We start from the raw sequence: 26,331 nt of genomic DNA on the forward strand, positions 1-26,331 counted from the left end.
AGGTTAGGATCAATACCTGTACAATGTTCTTCCATTCGGCTTCAGATCAGTCCCCTGAACTTTCTCGAAGTGTATGGCAGTGGTTCATGCACATCTCAGAAAGTTTTGAGTATTTGTTTTTCCATATCTAGATGACTCATCAAGGCGTCAACACCACAAGAAGCCCAACTTCATTATCAGTTGACAAGTAATCTTCAGGACTGCGTGTCAGTCACAGGAAATTGACCTCTATTCTACTCCACTCTCTGCATTACTTAGGGGCCACCAACGACACCATACAAGCAAGAGTGTATCCTTCAGAGGAAAGACTGTTACCAATTCAGCTGAAGTGTGGTTTTCTCATGAAAGTCTCTCATCAGAACAGAGGCATCTCTTTTCGGCTCAATGGCTTTGTGTATCTGTCTGGCCCCGAACGTCTGTCTCCATGCTAGACCGCTACAGGAATGCCTCGAGGATCAGTGGGATCAATACTCGATGATTGGGAGGACAAGATCACATGAACACCAAAAGAAAAGCAGTCTCTGAATGGTGGTGCTCTCTCTCACAAACCTACTTCAAGGGATGCCATTTCATCAGTATGTTGCCTCTCAGACAACAGTAACAGATGCCTCTCCGTTAGGTTGGGGAGCGCGTATAGGCCACCTGCAAATCCAGGGAGCATGGTCTCCGAGAGGGATGACTTAACCACATCAATCTCCTCGAGCTACAAGTGGTTCACCTAGAGCTGCAGGTTTTTCTCCCATCCTTCAAGACTCAGGCCCTCATTATGAACACAGCGGTGTTAACCGCCATGTTCATGCTGGCAGTCATTTAACTGACCACCAGCCCCCCTGGGACCCCGCCGGCCGTATAAAGAACATTCTGCTGGGCCGGTGGGCGGAAACAATGTTTCCACCCACCAGACCAGCAGAATGCATGGTCGGGACATTGCCGGAGGCTCCACATGGAGCCGCCGTCAATGCCTCTGTGCGGCGGGTGCAGCTGCACCCATCGCGCAGATCACTGCCCGTAAATTGGGCTGTGACCTGCGCGAAGGGGCACTGCACAGAGGCCCCTGCACTGTCCATGCCAAGTGCATGGGCAGTGCAGGGGTCCTCAGGGGGGCCCCGGAGCACCCCTTCCGCCAGCCTCTTCCTGGTGGGGGAACCCGCCAGGGAAAGGCTGGTGGCAGAAGGGATCATTATCCGAGGGGCAGCAGCGCTGCCCTGTCGGATAATGATTCCCTCCACCGTCAGGCTGCCTGTCGGAGGCAGTCTGGCGGTGGAGGAGGGCCGCGCTCATGGTGGCCCTCGCTGTGTACTTTATATGGCGGTTCAGACCGCCATGTCGGTGGCGGTATTTTCACCCGCCACTGGCATGGTGGTCTGAACCGCTGGGGATCATAATGACCCCCTCAGTCCCTGTTTGTTCAGACAGACAACACAACAACCGTGTACTACCTCAACAAGCAAGGGGGAACAAGATCCAGACCACTGTCTCATAAAGACCAGACAATTTGGAATTGGTTGATAGCCAGAGACCTGCAGATCACAGCAACCCATCTCCCAGGTGTTCACAATGTTTAAGCAGACTCCCTAAGCAGAGTCTTTCAGGAATTCCACAAATAGATACTTCACGACGATCTAGTGCAAAGCATTTTCAGCATTTGGGCCCTCCCCACATAGATATATTTGCCACCGCAGAAAACAAAAAAATGCCCAGGCTTGGCCTCGAGATACTTCCAACCAGGGACCTGGGAAATGCACTATAGATCAACTGGTCAGGTAACTTTCTCTACACCTTTCCTCTGATCCCCCTGCTTACATCAGTTCTCATCAAAGTATCTTACTCAGGGACCAGAATGATCTTGATTGCTCTGGAATGGCCCCAACAATGGTGGTTCACAGAATAGGGAGGGTTGATCCGGCAACTACCGGACAGCTGAAATGGCTGATAGGTAACCATTAACAGTACCAAGTGCAAGGCTTTGCCTGGCTAAAGAACAAACAACAATACCTCCGACAGCGGTGCAGAAATGGGGTCCACATGATGGGAGGAAGACGAGGCCACAAACTTATACCAAGAACATGCGTATTCAGTTTTAGTGGAGGGCTGTCTGGCTGCCAGGATAACATCACAAACCTCAGGAGAAAGATTGAAAACCCTTAACTGTCACAGCACAAACTCCGTGCATGAAGGTGGAGAGTGTGCATGTTTGGGTGCAGGACCCTGCCCTGCGACAGAAGATCCTCCCAAAAGGGCAGCCTGATTGGAGGACCAATGCTAATGCTCAGGAGTTTAGGATACCATACTCATAGTGCCCATTCCGCAGCCACTAGGATAACCTGGGCCCAGTCGGTCCTGTTCTTCTTGAGAACTCAGGGCTGGAGTGGTATCAGTGGAAAGGCATGTAGGTACCCTAAAATCTCATGGAGGCGGAATTAATCTCCGAGTGAGATCCGCTTTGGAAATTCCAATGCTCAGAAGTGCTAACATTGAGCGTTGTTGGGGGTGGCAAACAGATTGAGTCAAGGTTCTCCCTATTCTTGAAAGAGACCTTGTGCCACTTACGGATGTAGTGCCCAATCATGATCCACAAGGCATCGACAGCTGAGTTCTCTGCCCTGACTTTCAGTGAGCCTTCCAGGTGTTGCACAACCACAAAGATGCCCTGGTGCTTCAGCAAAGTCCAGACTAACACAACCTTCTGGCACAGGGTCCACAACCCCAACCCGTCCTGTTTATTGCAATACCACATGGAAGTGGTGTTGTCCATGAACACCAGAATCAGCCTTCCCTTGACAAATGGGAGGAATGCTTTCAATGCCAAGTGGATCACTTTCAGCTCCAGAAGGCTGATGCGAAGCTGAGATTTCCAACTCTACTAGGTGGCTGACCCAACCCAGAAGTGACACATCGGTCACCACTGTCAGCTCTGGGTGGGGATGAGTGTGGTATTTGCCATGGACTCAATCGCAGTCTGTAAGTCACTAATGCTGATCCCTGGCAGTCTCCTTCAAATCTAGACCAGGTCGAAGAGATTTCCCTGGTGCTGGCCCACTCTGACTTCAGATCCCACTGAAGAGCACGCATATGACATCAGACATGCTTGACCAGCAGGATGCAGGAGGCCATCAGACCCAGGAGCCGCAGAGCCAGTCTCAGGTAAATCCATAATTTAGGCTTCAGCATACAGATCATAGCCCAAATATCCTGGACTCTTTGCTGCGGAGAACAAGCAAGTAACTGCTCTGTATCCAGATTGGCTCCGATGAAAGGAAGTGTCTGAGAAGCCGTCAGGTGTGACTTCAGCATGCTTACATTGAACCCCAGTCAGAGCAGAAGGTGTGCCGTAGTCTAGAGGTGGGCAACAACTGCCTGGGGTGAGCCCACTTTCAGCAGCCAGTCATTCAGGTAGGGGAAGACTGGAACCCCCTACCTCCAAAAATGAACTGCAACCACCACCATCATGTGGGGGGCACTGGTGAAACCAAAGGGAAGCACAACAAACTGGAAATGCTTGTGACCCACTGTGGACCACAAGTAACACCTGTTGGCTTGCAGGATGGGGATGTGAAAATAAATGTCATGCCCACTTAGTCTTGGTTGATATGCAACCGAGTCCCACAACATTTGGGAGTAAAGGACCAAGAGGCATGATGTGTTCGCTGACCGCAAAGCTAGGCTGGTGGAAGAGAAAGTGCGCTTTCCAAAATTGTCCAGCCTCTTGGATTCCCTGTTGGTGGAGTGAAAGGGAACATGTTTGCATTGACCTTGGCTGTTGAAGCCAGCACAAGCAGGCTCTCATGGGAGGGGTGCAAGGAGAGTAAAGCTGGGTCTCCTAGAGTAGGATGAGGAGCCAGTCAATCATGTGGTGAACAGGAGCTCCTGTGCAAGGTTTCCCCTAGAAGAACATCAATGAAAGCTTTAATAAAGAGGAGAAATAGCCAAGCCCATTCCTGTGTGAAGCAGCTCAGTCAAGACACTGGCCTTGACCTCGACTGTGGGTAGCTGTAGGTCAAGGACCTCCACTGCCCTGTGTCTCAAGAGTGGCGAAGGAAGCACCCTCCTCTAACACAGGGGCTGGAGGGGAAAGCATTCCAGATTCCGGAGAACTGGAGAAGTCAGTGGCATCTCTCAGCTCCTCTGACCAGTTTTCTTCTGTCTCAGGGTTCTCCTCTAGGCGACCAAACACTTCTTGCTTATCTGCCCCTAAGACCAAGGTTTGTAGGGTGTGGAAGGCCCTGACATTGATGCAGAATGAAACCGGCCTGGAGTCAAGGATGACAATCGGCTCATCATCGACCAGCAACTGTGGTATTGGGGAGAGCACCTGACGGAAAGGAGCTGGGATGGAAGAAGGGACCCGTGGCAGTGTCAGTCCAGATACAGGGCCTGAGCTGGCGTCTGGATTGACCTGCAAGCGATAAACCAGTTGGGGCACCTCTCGGCTCCTTGGGGCCTAAAGGCACGCCATAGGTAATCGGTAGCCCAAAGATGGCATGCATGGCATCGTAGAACTCTTTCAACTGAGCAGGAGTCACTCGGCTCCAGGAAATTCTGGGAAATGTGGAGTGGGACCAGATGCACATCCACAGGTATAGTGCGGGAGTGGGGCCTCGAAGCATGAGGTCAGGACAGCAAAATAAAGCTTTGATTTCTTTTTGTGCTTCTCCGACTTACCAGACTTAAAATAGGATGACTTGGAGCCGGAAAGCGAGCATCTGCAGGAACGGCTCTGGGAATGTCCTCAAGACCTCCCTTGGGAATAGGACTGGGAACGGCGCAGGGCCTTCTTCCATGATGCCAGGAGCTTCATTAACTACTCATGGATTCCCTTAGGGTGCATGAACTTACACTCATCGCAGCCCATGGGGTCAAACCAAGTGAGAAACTGACAACGACATTTGCCTGTGGCACTCCACATAATGTCTAAAACCCATAGATTTTGGAAGGGACAAGTCCCTAAGCACTCTAGAAGCATCTAATCAAAAAAGGATTGACAAAACGTCAAACAAATAGTTAACAACTGACCAAGGTAGCTCTCCTGATCCGAGCTGTTGGCTCAAAAAGGAACTGATATCAGCAAGCCGCGGTGGCGCTTATATAGGCACCATGATGTCACTTTCAGTGAAGACAATGCCAGCATGGAGCTAACTGAAGCCACCTGCTGGTGCTCAGAGTTACTGCTCACGATTATCTGGATCCAGTCTGATACCTGGAAAATATTGTAAGATGAGGAATCTACAGTTAGAAGTCTCTATCAGAAAGATGCGTCAAAGGTTGGATTGGGTGGTATTTTACCAATCCAGAACTGCAATTCTGTTCCTGGAGTGGTAAAGGCTTTTGTCGTTTTTCAGGTGGGTGTGGATGGCACTATCTATTCCTATGCTTAGATGTAGCAGTAAAAGGCTTTGCAACTTTCTACCTCCAGCCAGAAAAAAAGAGATTTGGTGAGAAGATTCAGAGTGCTGTGGTGTTGTAGGGTGCTCCATATAAAGGAGATGTTCTCTGTCTAAGCTTTTCTCCACTTGGGAACTACCCAGAGTTCCCTGCTTCTCTTTATGCTTAATTTATGCAGCACTCTAAGCCAGAAAGGGTATTTTTTGGCTTATACTGGGTGCTCCCTTCTCTTTGGACAAAGCTACACCTCCCTGCTGAGCTTTAATTACAGTGAGACACCTGTGTCAGGGCATGCTTTTACTCATTCCAGGTTGGCTTAGATGGTATTTTAGCAATCTAAAGCTGTAACACGGTGCCTAGATTAGTAAAAGGCGTTCTGTTATTTTTCAGCTTAGTGTGGATGGCACTAGTTAATTCCATGCTTACAGACTGTGCTGTAACTATTGCAAAACAATTTGTCATTCTCTAGCTCAGCATGCATGGTATTGTGCTAATCCTATGCTTAAAAGCTATGCCAGAAATAAGTAGACATTTGAGGTGAGCAGATTCAGGGTTTTCGTGCTGTTGTAGGGTGTTCCATATAAATGAGCTGTTCCCCACCTAAACTTGCAAACTATTTGGAATTACAAAAAAGACAACAGCCAGGGTAAAAACCTGGATCCAAAATTACACGAGTCACTCACAAATGTAATATCCAAGACGGAAATGAGTCAAAACAGATGAATTCACCAAAGAACAAAAATATACACGATTCGGCTTCCGGCTTCTGTTTTGAGTCACTATATACATATATATACATATATATATATATTTATATATATACACATATATATATAGACACACACACACGTGTTTACTATATATGTGTAACATTATTTGGTTATTGTAGGAGAACGAGTCCTTAATCATGAGTATGAGGTTATTTCCAAAAGTAAGGTTTTGAAAATGGCGCTAGGAAGAACTTTTTCATATATATATATATATATATATATATATATATATATATATATATATATATATATATATATACATACATACATACACACACACATAAACACATAAACACATATATATAATAATATACACACACACACACGTGTGTATATATATATATATATATATATATATATATATTCATAGGCATATTTACTACATATGTATGCCGTTATTTCAACCCTAGGACATAGGGGGCCGAGGGTTGCGGTGGCTTAGTAATACAAGGGTTAAAAAAAAAATGGTGCAATTTACTTACAGGGTCCTTCGCTCAACAGTCCATATATTTAGCGGGAGCTTAGTACTGAAAAGGTTAAATAAAGTGTTCTATTGGATCCCTTTACTTACAGGTTCCTTCTTCAGTCACCATTCCAAGGCCTTCTGCTTTGTTCTGCCTTTCAAACGCATTCAAGTCGAGGACACTGTTGACAAAGGAGGAGGAGAGAGGTTTAGGAGAGCGATGGCAGGCGTGCGCGGGGAGTCTTTGCACTGTTAGCTTACAATAGCCGACCTTGCCACACTACACATTCTCCTACAGGGAGAAGGTGTAGGGAGTGAACGGTCTAGCACTGTTTGCTCTGAGAATATTATATGTATAGCATGCGGGCGTGATTTGATTCACTTTCCCCCTTTCTGCGAAGACAAAGGTACTTTTATGTGTATTTCTCACATGCATTGAAAGCAAAGACGTTACATGGATTCCCCCTTCCAAGGTCACTGCTTTGGCTGAAAAACTCATCTTCCACCACACATGCGTCAGAGCTCGGCTGGACGAACATTTAATAGGAATAAAAATGTCACAGTCATCATCAGTGATATCAAATCTTTTACTGCCTTTCTCCTGGGCGACCAACTTGATAAACGAGACGCTGGAGGATGTCATCTCAGCCTTCGGAATGGAAACTAGCAAGGCCACTGTCCCCACCTACAGGTCGTCCCATTATGGGACTTCAAACTCTCAAACAAGACGTATTGGAACACTGGAATCCTGGGAGCTCCAGTAAAGACAATGGAGTAGCTCTGGGCTCACAATGGCTGGTATAGGTCCGGAGCTCCAAAGTGCCAATGTTTGGCTTCATGTTTCTCCCTTTTTAATTTACAACATTCTACCTTTAGTGGGTGGAATGTTCTACCACGCACCTCAGGTTATACCTGTTATTAGAGGCCTGTGGTTTGGGCCTACAACTCTGGTTCAGGGCCTTTAAAAACAGGTATAGCTCTCAGCAGCAAGCATAAGTCGATAATGTGTGCAGTGAAGACTCCACAGCTGAATGAGGGGCAGGCAAGTTAGAAGACAGGAACTTAAAATTATACTGTCACTGCCAGACTGCAGGGATGGATTATTAGTTCCGATTTCAGGGCCTGCCTGGCTCCTCCTTCACCCTGTTTCCAGTCAGGCCCTTTGTGCGCCAGGAAGATGGTAGGGGTGTTGTGAATTAGTGAGATCAGGATTTAAAAGTACCCTAATCACCATGAAGGTATTTGTATTGTTCCTCCTCCATCTTGATCCACCTTATTCCCGAACTGCAAATCTGGTTATACCGTCAAAATTCAACGGATGCCTTTTTTGTAGCAGTGTGCTCTATAAATATCTCATTTATACATTCATTTATCTTCTTGAACTTTCTGCATCTTTTAAAACTCAAAGACAGAGAAAAATGCAAAAATTAGATAAGCAAGAATAGAGCCACATGGAATCAGAGATTGATGCTAAAAACATGTTGGTTTTCTTTTCAAGAGCCCAAAGGCAAAACCTCAACTATTTGCTTTTATACACTTTTCTAGCTGAGTGATTCTGTCCACACACAATAGGTATTTTTCCCCTGGAATATTAAAACATGGATCTATTATTTGATAGGAACCAGGTTAGCAAGTTCAATTACTGAAAAAAATATTTCAAAAGTACCCTTCTTTCCAATTCCAAACTCGCCCAACTGGACTAACAGGCAGGGGACTTAGGAAAAAATGAGGAAGAGAATGATGGTCTGAGAATCAGATCTGGCAGGGACAAAATGGAGGTCCTGGAGCTCCAAAATCATTCACGAGTCCACTCAATAAGACGAGTTAGAGGAAAGACATAAAGGAACTTATATGACCCTTTTAACGGGCGAGTGTGCCACAAAGATCTCTAACTTACTTCCTGTGTAGGAGGAATACTGAGAGCAAAGAAATCTTGCCTATGGTCAAAACATCTATTGAAGAAGACCCAAAGCCTGGCACACTGGCTGAGTCAAAATTGATATGAACATGGCAACAAAAAACCTTATGTTGCCCGCATAATCCTATATTGTATAAACACAGTGCAGGTGCTCATATACACATTAACATATTTGTTGCCAAATATGTCTACTGGAAAAGAGACCTAAACCAGTAAATAGACTCATACATAGAAAAACATGTGGAGCACTCAAAAACTATATGTAATTGATTCTTACATCTACTGAAATCACCATATGTATACTTTATATAGTCATATCGAGGCAATCTAGAAGAAAGAACCAAAACAACTGCATGTATGTGGCAAAACAAATATATAATTTTTTTTAATATATATCTACATAAACATTAAAAAATGCAACCCATTGAAACCAATTCTCTAGTTTCTCTCTAGCAGCTGCTTTTCCATTCGAACGGGATATCTTTCGGCGCGGGACTCCTGGCAAGTTATTTATGAGTTACTCCAAGTGTGCATTGTTGGATGATCTTTGCAAGACGAGTGGGGTTTCGCATGTCTATGTGCTCCACTTGACAGTTTACAATCAATCATCATACAATCAAATTAATGCATACAGGGTTTCGGTACTAGGATATGGAGGAATATCTTTTCAAGAGCCTTGATAAAGTCCGTAATAGGACGAAACACGTGTCGGCTGAAGTTTCTGGCTGCATTTTCAAATAACAGTGAACTTTGTAATTACAAGCAGAACTATTCTTGACTAAATCCTATGATTGGACTGAACTTTATTTTCACAAGCAGGACCATTTCCGGATGGAGTTATCATGGACATTACTGTAGTTGTTTTTTAAATAATTTGTATGTAATGTGCATTGTCAGGGTTATACTTCAAATGTTGTCTAGGGTGTTGCAATTATTTGTTTTCCGTATTGAAACTAGAGAATTGGTTTCAATGGGTTGCATTTTTTAATGTTTATGTAGATATATATTAAAACATTGTATATATTTGTTTTGCCACATACATGCAGTTGTATTGGTTCTTTTTTCTAGATTGCCTCGATATGACTATATAAAGTATACACTGGCTGAGTCCTCTTGGGATAAAATTTCAATTTTTTTTTAGACTGCCCTGAGAATCTACTTCCATGTTCTGTGTTTGCAGTAAGGATGCAGGTTGCAGAGGAAAGGCTTAGTCCCATGTCAAAGATGTTCGAATACAAGGAGAGTTTGTTTAGTTAAAACTATGGCAAAGAAGCAGTGGTAATATTCCAAAAAATATGCTGAAGCAGTAATCTGAGGGGTTGGAGGACTGAAAGGAAAATTCATCACAAAATTGAACTATAATGATTTGGCAGTCTGCCTGGCACTTACAATATATTTCTGCCCACATTCCAAACTTTGATCCTACAAATGGGAATATTTCAGTTACAGATTCTCACTTTGGTATGGCTACAGGAACCTCATGAATGCAAAAACATGAGATATGGGAGGACCACCTGTTCTTAAAGGCACAGCTTTGCTTTTTTGTCTGTATAAGGGCAGCCTATGGTCTACACAGCCCTGCACTTTTTCAACCATATGTAGTATACCAAAAAGGTTTGTGAAAGATTTTTTTCTGAAAAACACTCAAAATATTCATGCATTTGAATGCAAAGCTGCCTGGCAAGACCTTTCTTCAACCAAACAGGATGAAGACTTTTGGCCACTGTAGCCTTTCCTTTAGGACATTCTTAAGGGACTTTTCAGGCCTTCCTGAAGAAAGGCGAACATCAACACTTGAGAAGATATTTTCAGAGAAATGCTCCAGCATCCCTGCAGGCGGGCGGAACTATTCACCGCTTATGACAATAAATGGAAATCCCCTGCAAAAGAATTTACCTTACTTATGCCTGACAGGCATTCTTAAAGGGATTCCTGGCAGACGTAAGCCTATTAATGGGTGCGGACATCTGTGCCATGAGCGCAATATTCACCGCACAAATAAATCCCACTCAAGAGATGGGAATATAGGCGTTCTGAGGCATTCCAAGGCATGAAAAGCCTTTTAAGTTTGAAAATGCCCACAAACAAGTATGTTTGTGAGCATTAACAAACTCCATATTACCCTTTTGAGCCAGGAACTGGTTAGATGTCTGTTTCAAGGCAGGTCTGGCATAAACTCCTTTTCAGGGCAGAAACAGGCCATGAGCCAGGACTGAGACTTTAGGTCATTGGTACCACTCGGGGATAGGTGTTTTGCAAGGTATGGACGCCTAGAGATGGAAAATATGTGATAGTAGGTCATCACTCCTTGTCTTTTGTCTGATATCTTTGGATTAGCAACCATAGCCAAAAAAATAATGATTTTCATATTTTTGGTAAATAGCATATAAACTCATCATAACATCTAGAAAAATAAATCTAATTCCATCAGATTGGTAAAATTCCATATCATTTAAAAATAATTATGATTATTAATTGTAATAATAGCAATATAGTTCTTAAAATAATAACAATAAAACTTCATTGTATTCCTCATATATTGATATAGATTATATGCATAATTTTCACTTACAATTTAAAATAAAAATAGTTGTCACATCTTACAGAGACAGTGTATGTCATGAGTGAACATAAACACAATTTTATCATTCACATTTGTTGTCATCATCTTCTTCTGGATAGGTGTCATCATTCTCTGCATCAGTTTGATTTTCACAGGTGGGAACTCTGCACGTCAGTGCACTTGAGGTCATTTATACAGCAGACACATGTTGGCAGTTTGCAGTTCCTAATGCGGTTGCAAGCTTAAAGATCTAACACAGCCTGAGGTGCTAGCCGCCGCTCCACCCAGTCCAATGCCAGTTGCTCCACTCCTGCATGTTTTTCCAACTTCCATCCACTCCCAATTGGACTAGATGTCTGTGGATCATTCTAGGTGTCTGTGGAACATTCAGAAGACATCTCTTGCTTATAGCAACTGGATAATTTGCACGTTCGTCATATTTCTTCAGACAATCCGTGCAAGGTGGAAATTAATGACTCTCTCACCCTTCTTTTCTCAGAATAGGTAATATTTCAAGTCATTCATGTGATGAACAGAAGATTTTGGTACATACAGCAAGCATGATACTTGCTCCAATTTGTCCATTAGTTCTTCAGAGAGATCCCATTCATCTCACCGTTTGTAAAATGTTCCCTGTGCATGTCTATTGGCAGACAGGATTTTGGTTGCACTTCCTTTTCCCACAAATTCACTTACTGTGTCGCATCCTGTAAACGTATAGAGCCCCATCATAGCTCAACAAACATTTTCACCAAGAATTGAAGCTATTTTCCCAATGTCAATGATTTGCATGTGTACTTTAGTACCACATTTCAGAAACAATTTAGCCATGATTCTGTCATGGAATCCCAAACACATAATAAACACATCAGTGTCATCGGAGCTTACCTTTACTGCCTCTACCTTCAGGTGTGATTTTGTAGCATTTATCTTCACAGTTCGCGAACAGTGTTTTATTCTCAAGTTTGATAAAACACTCTGGTTTCTTCCATTCTTTAACAAGAAATGTGGTGAAAGTTGTTTTATTCCTTACATCGCTTAGGAATTTCTCCCACTGTCTGTCAGTCTGGGGAGGTGAGATGCTCTGTAACTGGTGCCCGAGTTCTTCCTCTCTGATTGTCATTTCATTGTTCTTAATAGACATCTCATTGTATGTATCAAACACAACTTTGATTCCTTGACTCCTATTTCCTTCCGGTAAAGCCATGGACAAGACAGACATAGGCACCTCACCAAAGTTTGATTCCTCTACTTTTACTCTCTGAACAAGAACCATAACATCAATCAGCCTGGCTGAATTTCCAGATATTCCCTCAGCAGGGGTAAGATTTGTCTGCAAGTATGTTGCTAAAACAGCTTTGTTTGTCTTTCACAACAGATCTTCTGGAATTTTCTAAATTTGGTTTTGATTCTGTGCTGTTACAATGATTCGACCAAATAGTGCTTTATCTGCTTTCATAATTGGCAACGTCTGTTCAATGTCTTCTCCTTGGATATGGTAGTGAAGGTTTTTAGTTTGTTAGTTTTGATTGGGTCATGAAACTTCTTACCATGTGCATTATTCTCAAGTTGCTCGAGTTTGAAGTGTGTATAGCATTGTTTACCTATTTCAAGTGCCTTCAATATGTCGGATACTGTCTTGAGATACCTTTTTGCTGTGGAGAGACTAATGAGATCATGTGGCCCAGCAAATGGATTTATCCAGCTTTGAACCAGACTAACAGATCTCATCTTTTTCAATTTGTGACTTACGTAGGTCTGCATGAGTATGATCTGACCTGTTGTTACAAATCATTTGCCTTATCTGACCCAAAAAAAGCACTTCTGTGTTCAGCCATCTTATAATATCTTTTCACAGCACCCTCCTTCTGGTTGATCCTTGTCATACCACCAGGCGTCTGTGTGTCTTTGTTGACTGTTACCTCTATTGGTTGATCGACCCGAATTCGTCCAAACGGATTAACATCTGACAGTTGAACTGGAAAGTATCCATAAATGAAGTTGTGGTGTACCTATGGATGTTTCACTGCAAGTAATGTCATTTCGGCATAGTATACAGGAAGATATCTAAAGTAGTTCATCCGCAAAACACCATGGGATCATAGAGCACATGGTGGTAAGATGTAAATGCTAATTTTGTTCTTGAGCAGCCTGCATCAGAGCCAGCAAGACATTTTTAACAATATCCACAAACGACATCCAAAATGCAGAGAGAGCTCCATTGACATGACAAAGATGTTCCAGTAATACATCCCAAAGCTGTTTTACTTCGTCCAAGGCAGCATTCTGCAAGAGATCATCTAATCTCTGTTGGCACTGGTCTTTTGCAAAGTCATTAACATCCTCAATGAAGGAGTAGACTACCTGAAAGTTCTCTCCGTATTCTTCTCCACACAGGGGATAAATTCCAACGAAGCCAGTCTCACCATAGCTTCATACATGTACTTGGGTACTCACAGTGCACAACTGTACAAACGACATTCTAGTAGTGATGATATTGACCCTTCTGCCATCATCTCTGCTTCAATGCAAAGATTGGAAAGGCCAGCATCTTTAAAACGTTTTCCAAGAATTGACATGACATTGCAAATGGTGTGAAAGGTGCCCGTTCGAAGAATGATTCTGTCGTACGTTGCTTTATGCTTCCACACGATCTTGGTTGCTTTTGCGTAGAGAGCTTGATCCATGACCACTACAGTTTTCACCAAATGCAGTGATTCCCTTATCAGCTCTGACTGTTACAAACTTCAGAAACAATTGTCAACTCGGTTGCAGGGGCATTAATGGTAGGCAAATAGCCAATGGAATACTGTGATACACTAAATAGGTCTCTAGTACTGATGTTAAATTCTGTCCAACTTGGCATTATCTGTGCGAAGGTTGCTTCTTCTCTTGTAACAACCCAGATTATGTTCTTTTTTTTGTGTAAGCTTCAATTGGGCAACACATTCCGGCATGGCTTTGGTACTTGTCATCAATGGCTGAGGCCCAACTCGTTCACCAGAAACATACATGAACAATTCTTACATTTTTGTGGTGATCAATGTTCTTTGCTTTTGTTTCTCAATGCTTGGAAGAGAAGTTTTAAAAGGCTGTGGTCCAAACAACTTAGGCTGCACAGCTATACCGTTAACTCGATGAGTTGTCCCATTAGAAGTAAGAGTCTCTTCCAGCCTATCAATGTTATCCCATGCTAAGTTAGTGAAAACATGAGGCTGAATGTCTGCTTTAAGAACAATTTGCTCATTTAAGGTAGCAGCAAGTTTCTGAAGACACGAGGCGGTACCATTTTCTTCCAGTTGTGAGTATGAATTCCCATGACCAAGCCTGCTTACAGTGCAAATAATTTAAGCATTGCCTGTCAGCCTTTTACGGTGTATGGGAGCATCAGTTGCTTGGAGGTTTCTGCTGGCCATTTGCGACTGCTTATATAATGTCCTGACTGAATGATTGCATAAACAAGGCAACCCTTTTGTGCGACTTTGTGTTTTCTGGATCTCTAGTCAGAAGTCCTAATGGGAACCTTTTAAGGTAATCAGGCACTGTTAATGAATCTTTATCAATGTCTGATGGATGATATGGCAATGGTGTTGATGCCAAGTTTGTTTTATTCATTGTTTTTATGTGTGATAATGTTTGATCAATGATCTTGTTTATGCCTGTTGCCTTAACCTTTAACACTGATAATTCTCTTTTCAAACACTGGGTTTCTCTTACAATGTCCTGTAGCATCACAGTATCAGGTTGGGCCAATAATTTTCCTTGGTTGTCTGGGAATATGTGGAGGCTGTCCCCAAACTCGGAGTCCAATTTTCTTCTAACTTGCTTTTTGGTTGATGTATTCTTCTGTGTGTCATGAGGGTTTCAAGCATTTCAGTGAGAGTCGTCACATGCATTACCTCTTTGTTAGGAATAATCACAGTTCTAATGTATTGAAACAGTTAATCATATGCTTCATCTCTCATTATCAGTTTGAATGCTAGATGCGTGATCTTCCTCCTTTGCTTTAAACCCTGTAGAGTTCCTATAACAGGATACATGCTAATGGGATGCTTCAGCCACTTTGGTCCTCATTACAACCCTGGCGAAGCACCGCCAACAGGCTGGCGGTGCTTCACATGGGATTACGCCGCGGTCGCACCGCCAGGACCAGCGGTTTCCCGCCACATTGGTCCCGGCGGTTTCCCGCCACATTGGTCCCGGTGGTTGTAATCCACCAGGGCAGCGCTGCCCAGGGGATTACGAGTCCCCCTCCTGCCAGCCTTTTCATGGCGGTATGAACCGCCATGAAAAGGCTGGCGGAAAGGGAAGTCACGGGGCCCCCCTACCACAGCCCCAAGTAGCTTTTCACTGTCTGCGTAGCAACTGCACCTGTCGCACCGCCGCAACTCTGCCTGCTCTATTTGGAGCCGGCTACTGTGTTGCGGCCGACATCCCCGCATGGCCCGCGGGGATTTCCAACTAGACACCGCGGAAGTGCTGCCGCATTGGTGGCTGCGCGGCCGTTTCGACTTGGCGGCAAGCTCTTCAGACTGTTAAGATCTTTGAATCACAATTAACGGTTGTACATTCTCAATGCCTTTTGTCAGCTCTAAGCTCTGTGGCCTTGATTAAATTCTCACGTGTTGTTCCCTTGTAGCATTTTATCATTCTACAAAATATACATTCTTCTGCATACACGTTTGCCTTTAATGATGTTCCTCTGTTTAAGCATTTACTCATGCACACACTGGTTCCAGCATCATCACTGACACTTTCTTCAGATTTTAGCTCAATAGTCTGTAAAACTCTGTTCATAGTAAACAGACTCCAGCACTTCCTGAGGTAAAATACTTGGGTAACCGTGTTGCTTTCCACATTTCTCCCAATGTCTAACAGTGGAATATGATTCCTTACTTGAGCTGCTTCTAACAAAGTTTTCCATGATGAGTAATCCTGCAGGCTTGTCAGCGTAACCCCATATTGGACATTTGACCATAAGAGAATTATACACTGGATATCGTAGGTACAGGACGTGCTTGTTTCAGTCTTCTTCATGATGCTGCACAGTCATTCACCACTAGCTCTGGAAAAATAAATTAATTTAAAAATGTATACATTTTACTTGGTGTATGTAGGAAGCTGGCTCTGTATATACAGGGAGTGCAGAATTATTAGGCAAGTTGTATTTTTGAGGATTAATTTTATTATTGAACAACAACCATGTTCTCAATGAACCCAAAAAACTCATTAATATCAAAGCTGAATATTTTTGGAAGTAGTTTTTAGTTTGTTTTTAGTTTTAGCTATGTTAGGGGGATATCTGTGTGTGCAGGTGACTATTACTGTGCATAATTATTAGGCAACTTAACAAAAAAAATATATATACCCATTTCAATTATTTATTATTACCAGTGAAACCAATATAACATCTCAACATTCACAAATATACATTTCTGACATTCAAAAACAAAACAAAAACAAATCAGTGACCAATATAGCCACCTTTCTTTGCAAGGACACTCAAAAGCCTGCCATCCATGGATTCTGTCAGTGTTTTGATCTGTTCACCATCAACATTGCGTGCAGCAGCAACCACAGCCTCCCAGACACTGTTCAGAGAGGTGTACTGTTTTCCCTCCTTGTAAATCTCACATTTGATGATGGACCACAGGTTCTCAATGGGGTTCAGATCAGGTGAACAAGGAGGCCATGTCATTAGATTTCCTTCTTTTATACCCTTTCTTGCCAGCCACGCTGTGGAGTACTTGGACGCGTGTGATGGAGCATTGTCCTGCATGAAAATCATGTTTTTCTTGAAGGATGCAGACTTCTTCCTGTACCACTGCTTGAAGAGGGTGTCTTCCAGGAACTGGCAGTAGGACTGGGAGTTGAGCTTGACTCCATCCTCAACCCGAAAAGGCCCCACAAGCTCATCTTTGATGATACCAGCCCAAACCAGTACTCCACCTCCACCTTGCTGGCGTCTCAGTCGGACTGGAGCTCTCTGCCCTTTACCAATCCAGCCACGGGCCCATCCATCTGGCCCATCAAGACTCACTCTCATTTCATCAGTCCATAAAACCTTAGAAAAATCAGTCTTGAGATATTTCTTGGCCCAGTCTTGACGTTTCAGCTTGTGTGTCTTGTTCAGTGGTGGTCGTCTTTCAGCCTTTCTTACCTTGGCCATGTCTCTGAGTATTGCACACCTTGTGCTTTTGGGCACTCCAGTGATGTTGCAGCTCTGAAATATGGCCAAACTGGTGGCAAGTGGCATCGTGGCAGCTGCACGCTTGACTTTTCTCAGTTCATGGGCAGTTATTTTGCGCCTTGGTTTTTCCACACACTTCTTGCGACCCTGTTGACTATTTTGAATGAAACGCTTGATTGTTCGATGATCACGCTTCAGAAGCTTTGCAATTTTAAGAGTGCTGCATCCCTCTGCAAGATATCTCACTATTTTTGACTTTTCTGAGCCTGTCAAGTCCTTCTTTTGACCCATTTTGCCAAAGGAAAGGAAGTTGCCTAATAATTATGCACACCTGATATAGGGTGTTGATGTCATTAGACCACACCCCTTCTCATTACAGAGATGCACATCACCTAATATGCTTAATTGGTAGTAGGCTTTCGAGCCTATACAGCTTGGAGTAAGACAACATGCATAAAGAGGATGATGTGGTCAAAATACTCATTTGCCTAATAATTCTGCACTCCCTGTACAATATCAAAATGAGATATAGTGCGCACAGAGTCCAGGGGTTCCCCAGAGGCTTAACGGAGGCCAAGGTAGATAATACTAATGCTCTCTACTGTGGTAGTGTGGTTGAGCAGTTAGGCTTATTAAAGGGTAGTGCAAAGCATTTGTTGTAACACACAGACAATACAAGAAGCACACAATCAATGACAACTCCACAACAATGGTTTTTATATACCAATATCTTTTGTTAATTAATTTCTAGAACCACAGGATTCAAGTTGCAGGTAAGTACACAATTTAATACATATTTCACACATGTATCAATACCATTTTGATTGAAATTGGTAAGTTGTACAGTTTTTGAATAAATGGCAATAATGTGTTTTAAAAGTTGTCAGTGCGATTTTCAGAACAGTTCCTGGGGGGCAGAAAAATGAGTGCGCTTTGCAGGTAAGTACAACACTTATAGTTCCCGTCTCCGGGGGTTAGAAAGTCCACAGGTTGGGGTTCAAGTTCACCTCAAACACCCACCACCAGCAAATGCCGGCCCACTGGGTGCAGAGATCAAAGTTGAGACAAGTTTATCATGCGCTCCTATGGAGACTGGGGGTACTCTGTTCCAGACCTGCTGGCAGGTAAGTACCCGCGTCTTCGGAGGGCAGACCTGCGGGGTTTAGAGGAGCACTAGAGGGGCCACAAGTAGGCACCAAAATCACACCCTCAGCGGCGCAGGGGCAGCCGAGTGCAGGGTGCAAACAGAGCGTCGGGCTCCCAATGCTTTTCTATGAGAGGATCTCCGGGGTCACTTAGATGCTGCAGGCTGGGTCCAGGGGGTCGGTTCAGAAAAACCACAGGCTGGACAAACAGGAGGGCCACCTGCTGAACATTGCTGCACCAGAAGTCGGGTTCTCCAAGGCCTGGGGGCTAGAGGTGCAGTGTACCTTTAGGTGTTGGATATCTTCGTCCTGAGCTTTTGCAATCAGGGGGGTCCTCTTGCTTCAACCTGCAGGTGTTATCGTGGGGGGGCAGGAGAGGTCAACTCAGGGTGGGCACTTGCTCTGATTCACCCGGGGATCCTCTTTAGCTGGTTGGGCCACCTGGACAAGGTCCGTGGGCGTCGGGTGTAGAGTGGTCAGGACTCACGGAAATGGGGAGGCACTGGACTCCTTAGATGTAGTTTCTTCTGGACAGGGCCACTGTTCACGTCTGTTCTTGGTCCTCTGTGATGCAGGGCAGTCCTCTGGAGCTTGGCAGAGGTCGTTGGACACGCAGGATGTGTCGCTCCACTATTTGAGGTGCCCTGAAGTTCCTGCACGGGGGATGTGTGAAGCACCTCCACCCAGGGCAGGCTTTGTTTCTGGCCACAGAGAGCAGAAAGGCTCTCACCCCATGTGGCCAAAAACTTGTCTCCAAGTGGCAGGCTGGCACAGACCAGTCAGTCCTGCACTTAAGGATTGGGTAAAATACAGGGGGCATCTCTAAGATGCCCTTTGAGTGCATGGTTCAATAAATCCAACACTGGGATCAGTGTGGGTTTATTGTGCTGAGAAGTTTGATACGAAACTTCCCAGTATTCAGTGAAGCCATTATGGAGCTGTGGAGTTCGTAATGAGAAAGTCCCAGACTATATACTCAGTAAGGCTACACTGCACTTATAAGGTCTAAGCATGATCTTAGGCACAGGGCCCTTTGTACTATAGGTAACTTTTACAAGGGACTTGTCTGGGTGCCAGGGGTATGCCAATTGTGTAAACAAAGGTACAGATTGTGGGAAAGAACACTGGTGCTGGGGCCTAGTTAGCAGGGTGCTAGCACACTCTTGATTGAAGTTGGCATCAATATCAGGCAAAATGTATGGGGGGTAACCATGCCAACAAGGACACTTTCCTACAGTGTACTTAATATATTCATAATTACTATTATAATGAAGTTATATAATCACATTTACTGAAATTGTAGTTTTTAATATTAAAATTCACAAAAATAAAACATTATTTTAAAACATCCATTTACATCAAGGTATATTGGGAGTGGAATGGTAACTCACAAAAGCTAAAGAGTTATGACTTGTTATTACATATTTTCCATCTTTAGGCGTTCATACCCTGCCAATAAACCATATTAGAACCCATTCCCCAAGTGGTACCGATACCATGATTGTCTCAAGGCCTAAAAAGGGAATGAATCATCTCACCCAGCTTTGGAGGGAATGTAGGGAAGCATGTTTCTCCAAGCCAAAAATATTTTCTCTGGTGAGGAAAAAAGTGTATTTTCACAAGGAAGCCTGTTCAACTGGTGTAGATTTCTCTGCCACTTAGAACTTTGTGCAGCAAAAATGAGATCCTGACTGAAAACACACGACTTCCCAGAAGGCTTCATGGAAATCTATTGCTTGTGTAGCCTACTGTGTGGATTCCTGTGCATTATTGTGCATTCCACTGTAGTTCATCTACACATAGAGGTAGATGTAAATCTACAAGTGTAGATTTACAATTTTCTTTGTGAATCAACCCCATATGTTTTTGGAACAAATCACTTGCATATTGGTGAATTTAATTTCTCTCTCCATTTATTCTACATACTTGCACATATACTTGTTCATGTGAACAAACAAGATGCAAAGGATTTAAGCACTTTGGGTGAAGGGTAATGGTGTGACCATGTATTCTAAGGAATAAAATGCCCTCTTGTGCACATTAAAAGGATATTGCCCAGAGTTCCATGTCCTTATGAAGGGAATTTGCCTTGGGTCTCTTTTCTCTATAAAGTCACACTCTCCTCTGTGGCTTGCAATAGCCTTATAATGCATGGCTTTGGGTACTTAATGCCATGTATATTCAGTCTTCTAATTCTGACACAGCTGTTTTTTTCAACCTGTCTATTTTGTAACAATAATAAAAAGGTGCATCAGTAGAAAATGGAGCCTGCAGGCAGGTTTGTTTATTTCAAGGCCGTCATCCTCTCTTATCAATCCTTTTTTCTATTTGCAGTTACCTCTTGTTAAGGAGAAAGGGTGTCATTGGAGGGGCAGTTGGTGCCAGCAACTGGAGTGGCAGCTGGTGGAAATAAGTCACAGTAGGGAAGCAGCCTTTGCATCCTTTCTCCAAGTTCAAAGTGCTCCACCAGATGCATAATTTTATCGGTGTCCATTGAGCAAGGAAACTGCAGAGGAGGTTTGAAATCATCCGTCGCCTAAGAGTGTCATTGCTTTGGTTCATCAAGTGGAGAGCTCTGTACTCTCCAGAAGAGCCTTTAGGCTCTCAGAGAGTTCTGAGGTGGCTGCGTACACTTCTTGACTTCTTGGGATCCTCTATTATATTTCAGTGGTGTAGCACAAAATGACAGGGCCCCCTGTAGAATGTGATGAGGACCGAAGAGTTTCCCATATCTCACAGATATTCATTGACCTTGGGCTGAATGGAGACCCCTTTGAAATGTTGGGGGCCCATGGAGTGTCAGGGCCTACCTGCACTGCAAGGCCTGCATTAAACCTTTGTTATATTTTCCTTCAGTTCCAGAGCTCATTAAGGTCCATGAACGATTAAACCTCTTTAGCATGTCTTTGTAAAGCTTAGATATACAAGATCAAGTATGTCAAATGCAAAAATGATTTGAGAAACTGTTTAGGCAAATACCTGTGTTCAAGAAACGAATTCAGATGATCGCATTGTTCCCCAGAGATCAGGCTATACGTATGGCATACAGTCTACATACTATGCAGTCACATCACACTAAATGTGCACTGGGGATTTAACAGAGCTAAAATCAAAATTATCAACGCATTTTTTTACATGACAGACAAATTTAATTGGTCTACAGGGCTCCGGGGATCGTGTTAACAAATGTTACAGAACGGATTATTCCACTAAAAGAGAACAATAATGGAATAATAATAACTCTTTCTTTTGAACAAGAGACAGTGTTCTGACTAAATCTATTAAGATAAAGTGAAATATGAGCTTTTGTGATGTCGCACAAGACCAGAAGACCTCTAGTACTTCTATATGGGGATATGCCTACAGGACACAAAAGAAGCCCAAATTCGAACACATTAATACACTCCAAAGTAAAGGTTACATCTCGGAGTACTACTCCTGCAGCATGGACATCTTCCTCACATGCATAACCATTAAATAAGTCCTACCCAGGAGGGAGCTAGAGGAAAATGTGTTGTTACGTACTGTTCACCCTTTTTTTGTAAAGAAAGATATCAAACAGAATCCCCCAGTGTTCATAGTTACCCACTGCCTTAAAATATCAATCTCCCTCATTATCTAATTCCACAATGCAGGGTTTTATTGAACCCGATTTATGTTTATTGTTTAGAAGGCGCTAGAAGACCACATCACTCAGAAATGGCAAGAGCAATCATGAACATGAACATGAGAAAAGAGCATCCTGGAAATCGTGTGTTACAGGTAAGTAACTTTTTCCACTCAATCTAGAACTGTCATTATCGTTCATGGCCTTTAAACTCATCATCAAGCAGTACGAAATGGGGTGATTGCCATACATAAGTCCCTCTAGAGAATATGTCTCATGGGCTCTGCTTTGGCAGCCTAATGTCTCCCGGTCTGACCCAAAATAGATCCGCAAGATATTTATGTAACTCATGCTTAATTGATTCTGTGACAGTAAAACATTTTATTTTGGAGAAAAAAACAGAAGCTGAGAACTGAGACTCAGAAAATATACCTGAGCAGAGGAGGGCAAAATCACAAATATAACTATGAAGGGCATGCCCTGTCCCTGTACTGTTTCTAGTCTTAGAAAAAGGTGGTTAAACAGCTTTGATAAGAACCAAAAACGATGTTTGAACACAATGAATTTGAAAACAGTACTTTAAGCTCCGAATAGAATCAAAAACATTTTCTCCTTCATTTCTCCACTAAATTATATTTCTGTGAACTGATAGGTAAAGCCATGCCTACAGAACTGCTATCTCGGGAATGAATGTTCAAGTGGGTATGTGGTGATAAACTACAAGCCACAATCTTGAAGGTCGAGTTACTTGTAAATGTCACCAGAATTAGGAGGTGGGTTTGTAGATCAGTGCAGCAGGTGAGCTAACCAATTAAGCTATATTACAAGCTTCAAGTTTTCATCGGCTTTGGCGTTCCCATCCTTTTATTGAACCCATAGCTGAAGTCCCTAATATAAACCAGTGCTGCTCACCTAGCTAACGCACCCAGGGCATTTGAGGAACATGGGGCACCCATCTCCTGCTTCTGAGGGATGTTGCAATGTTACTCGTTGAATTTAAATGAGATGCGTGGATCCTCCTGACAAGACCATATGCACTCACCAATGAATGTTACCCCTCTCTACAGGTGTGCCCACTGCAGTTGTGGAGGCTAAGGCACAGGCCTTATTCCCAGCTCTGCACTGGACATGATAGCTGATCTTATGCAAGTTATTGTTGTTTTGTGGATCAGCTAAAGGGTGCACCAAGGCATGCGGTACCCACATCAGAAGATCTGTGTATCATGCAGATTTAATAGAATATTTCATAGCAGGGCGAAAGGCGAAAAGCGCACATTTTCAGGGTCTTGGTTTGTATGTATATATGGTATTTCTGTGACCTACACCTAACCAAAAGAAAGCTGGGCACTGTATAGGGTAAACAGAAGCGGTGAGGAAGCTGGGTTGTAGACACTTGATGCATTGTGATGTAGTGTAGCTTTAGCTCTGATGGTTAACTCTTGCCTTAGCTGTTCCATGACCTTCAGCAGTACCTTTCATTTCTCTCTGCCTCACTTATGTGAACGATGCATTTAGCTGGAAATGTTCTTGTGGAACCACACCTGTAAACGATGCGCTTGAATCTGTACTGCTATCAAGCTTCTTGCTACAATAGCATCTGTGAAAGGGATGCAGCCTAGCACCAGTGCCAAGTATTCGCAAATGTAGCGACAAGCCAAAAAGCAAACATTAAAATGAGCAGAGCAGTGAACAACTGATAACTACATCTCAAAGCTTCTCCATCGGGAAGAATCCATGTAGAGAACCGAGAAAATGATTCCCAAAAGAATGTCCCAATTCTTCATTTAGAAGGCAGGATTGATCTATTCTATGTCATCTTCAAGTAGGACCATCCAGACGAAGCAAGTGATTGAAAAACGTGAGATCTAGGAGGGCTGCTCTTTATGTCCAGTTGGACACCAACATCCTTTTCATAGTTTCCATTTTTTTGTATATTTCAGAGTGCTAAGGTGACTAAGATGATGTATCAGCGCTTTAGAAAAAATCTGAATATATCAATGCATGAAATGGAAATATATGAGTGCCTGTACTCACTACCCTAGAGTACCTGTTTGACATCAAAAAGCGCTGGTTCTCTCTCCTACTCAAAGAACTCCATCCCTGCTCAGAAGTGATACAATGTTAAATCTAGAAACAAGATGATGATTCTCAGCCAGAGACAGGATTTCAGCCACTTTAATCCTTCATCTGAGAGAAAGGATCGAAACACAGAAAAGATACGTTAGTTTCTAGCAGTTTACCTGCAGGATTGCATCAGGCCAGACAAACTCTGGAAAAAACCAGCATCTTTCTTCTCTTTCAGGTAATCCAACATTTTCTAAACAAAACAAAACAAAGAAGATGTAAATACTTTATCTAGTAGTTCTGCATTATTTTCTAGGTATAGCAAATCTTTGGTAGTCAGTGAGGATGTGAGGGTGATGGTTGAGAAGAGGACATATATAAAAAAAAAATTTACAATTGGTAAACTCAGAGGTTTCTTGCAGGCTGTTATCTCTTGGTTGGGACACAGTAAGATAAAGAAACTGAACATATGAGGAAAGAAAAGAAAGCAAGCAAATAAAAAAAGAATAGACGCTTACCTGTAATTACAGTTCTTCGGTGAGGGGATCTTTCATACATTCTCATGATTGAATTATTCCCTGTTGTCAAGCTAGGAGACCCAAGGTAACTTCGACATAGCAGTTTAATGGTAACCTAGCTTGAAAATGTTTTTAAAAGTGTCTCTTTGTAGCCCAAACACGTCACTAAAAATGACCCAAACCTCAGCCAGCAAGGTGACAGCATAGTGAAAACCATTCTCCTTAAAGGCTACCATGCCTCAGATTTTATAGTAGTGGTATGTAGGAATGTTAACTAATAGATGAACTTCTAAATGGTAGGAGCACAGCTGCATGTGAGTCTATGAATGATATCTAGGTTGGAGATCTTTAATTGTAGGTAAGTGACTTTTAGCTGTGGATCTTTTATAGATTCATATGCTTGAATCAGAATAGCAAGCAGTGCTACAGTCATACATAAATAAATAGTGCATGGCGGGTAAACATAGATAGGTTCACCTTACCCAAAAATATTTTGTAGAACTGTCTTTCCCAATGGGCTGTCTCTTTGTACTGCTGCTACGGAACAGTAGTGCTGAATAAGGTGTGTCCATTCTTCCTGGTCTGCTTGCCATCAGACATATATCTTCTTTAAGAACTCCAGTGAAGATGACAGTTGAAGTTGAGATGCTCCTTATTTAATGCATCATTATGGGGCTTTTGAGGCGTTAGCCTGTTTTCTAGTGACATAAGATTATGGGCATCATTATCTAACAGGCTCTGCCTTGATTGAATAGGGTCTGCCTTTCCAAGTGTCCAAATAGCTAATTAGATTTGAAGATGTTCTTGGTATTATAAAAGAGAATTTTAGACATCGCTTGATAGGTTTAAGTGTACAGTGCTCTTTTTGGTGCCAGGATCGGTTTCTAGAAGAAAATCTTTCATATATCTGGTTCATTAAGAATGAAAACAGTGGGTACCTTAGGAAAGAAGTGGTGGTTCATTCTCAAAATGACACTGCCTTTGTGGAGCTGGAGAAATGGTTCTTTAATGGTGAAAGCTTGGAAGTCACTGACTCTCCTTGCTTTTATTGGTGAGAGTAGGAGTAGGTCCTTCCGTGAATTGTACTTTATTTCTGCTCTGTGGATTGGTTCAAAATGATGTTGTATCAACTTTGCTGACAGTATTCAGATGCCATGAGAATGGTGGGTGTCTCAATGGAGGGAAAGCCCTAAAAGGCCCCTGATAAACTCTTTGATCAGTCTGGCTCTGACTGAAACTTTGCATTATGTTTTTAGAGGCTCATTTAGAGTCTGGTGGAGAGGGTAGTCCACCACAAATTTGAAAGAGTAGCCTCTCCACCAAACTAAGGCCTGCTCGCCTGATTTACAGATGAGACCTTAAGTATGTCAGTGACCGAGGCTTCTCTATCTCCATCACCGAGATACTCCTTTGACAGCCAACAGAGTAAGGGCTATTGGGGATTAGGCTATTTCACTGTCCATCCAGTTCAAAGTAGGTGGTCAAATGGCCAGTTTTCACCGTCACCACTGGGTAAAACCTAGCAGTATGGGTCACTGAAATTTAATATCTTCAAAAACAAAATCTAGCTTTGGGATTTTGTTTTTCTCGAATACAAAATCATGTTAAAAGTTTGACTACAGCACCACAAGCAGAACCATTTCATCTTACCTATGTACATGAGCTGCACTGTAACTTTCCTGCAGTGGGAAAGTTGAAGGTCTAGGGAGTG

At 43.0% G+C, this 26,331-nt stretch overlaps 1 protein-coding gene across 9 annotated transcripts in view; it reads right to left on the reverse strand.

The window, feature by feature from the left end:
• Positions 1 to 26,331, reverse strand: part of RYR3 (ryanodine receptor 3) — a 1,450,647-nt gene that overhangs the window by 332,870 nt on the left and 1,091,446 nt on the right. For all 9 annotated transcript variants that reach the window (XM_069208992.1, XM_069208994.1, XM_069208991.1 and 6 more), the window contains 2 exons: positions 24,279 to 24,355; positions 6,724 to 6,797 (listed from right to left, as the gene is read on the reverse strand). In XM_069208992.1, coding sequence (XP_069065093.1) covers positions 6,724 to 6,797; positions 24,279 to 24,355 — 151 coding nt within the window. The remainder of the gene's footprint in view (positions 1 to 6,723; positions 6,798 to 24,278; positions 24,356 to 26,331) is intronic.

Source organism: Pleurodeles waltl, chromosome 9 (assembly GCF_031143425.1).
Source record: "Pleurodeles waltl isolate 20211129_DDA chromosome 9, aPleWal1.hap1.20221129, whole genome shotgun sequence".
Classification (NCBI taxonomy): Eukaryota; Metazoa; Chordata; class Amphibia; order Caudata; family Salamandridae; genus Pleurodeles; species Pleurodeles waltl.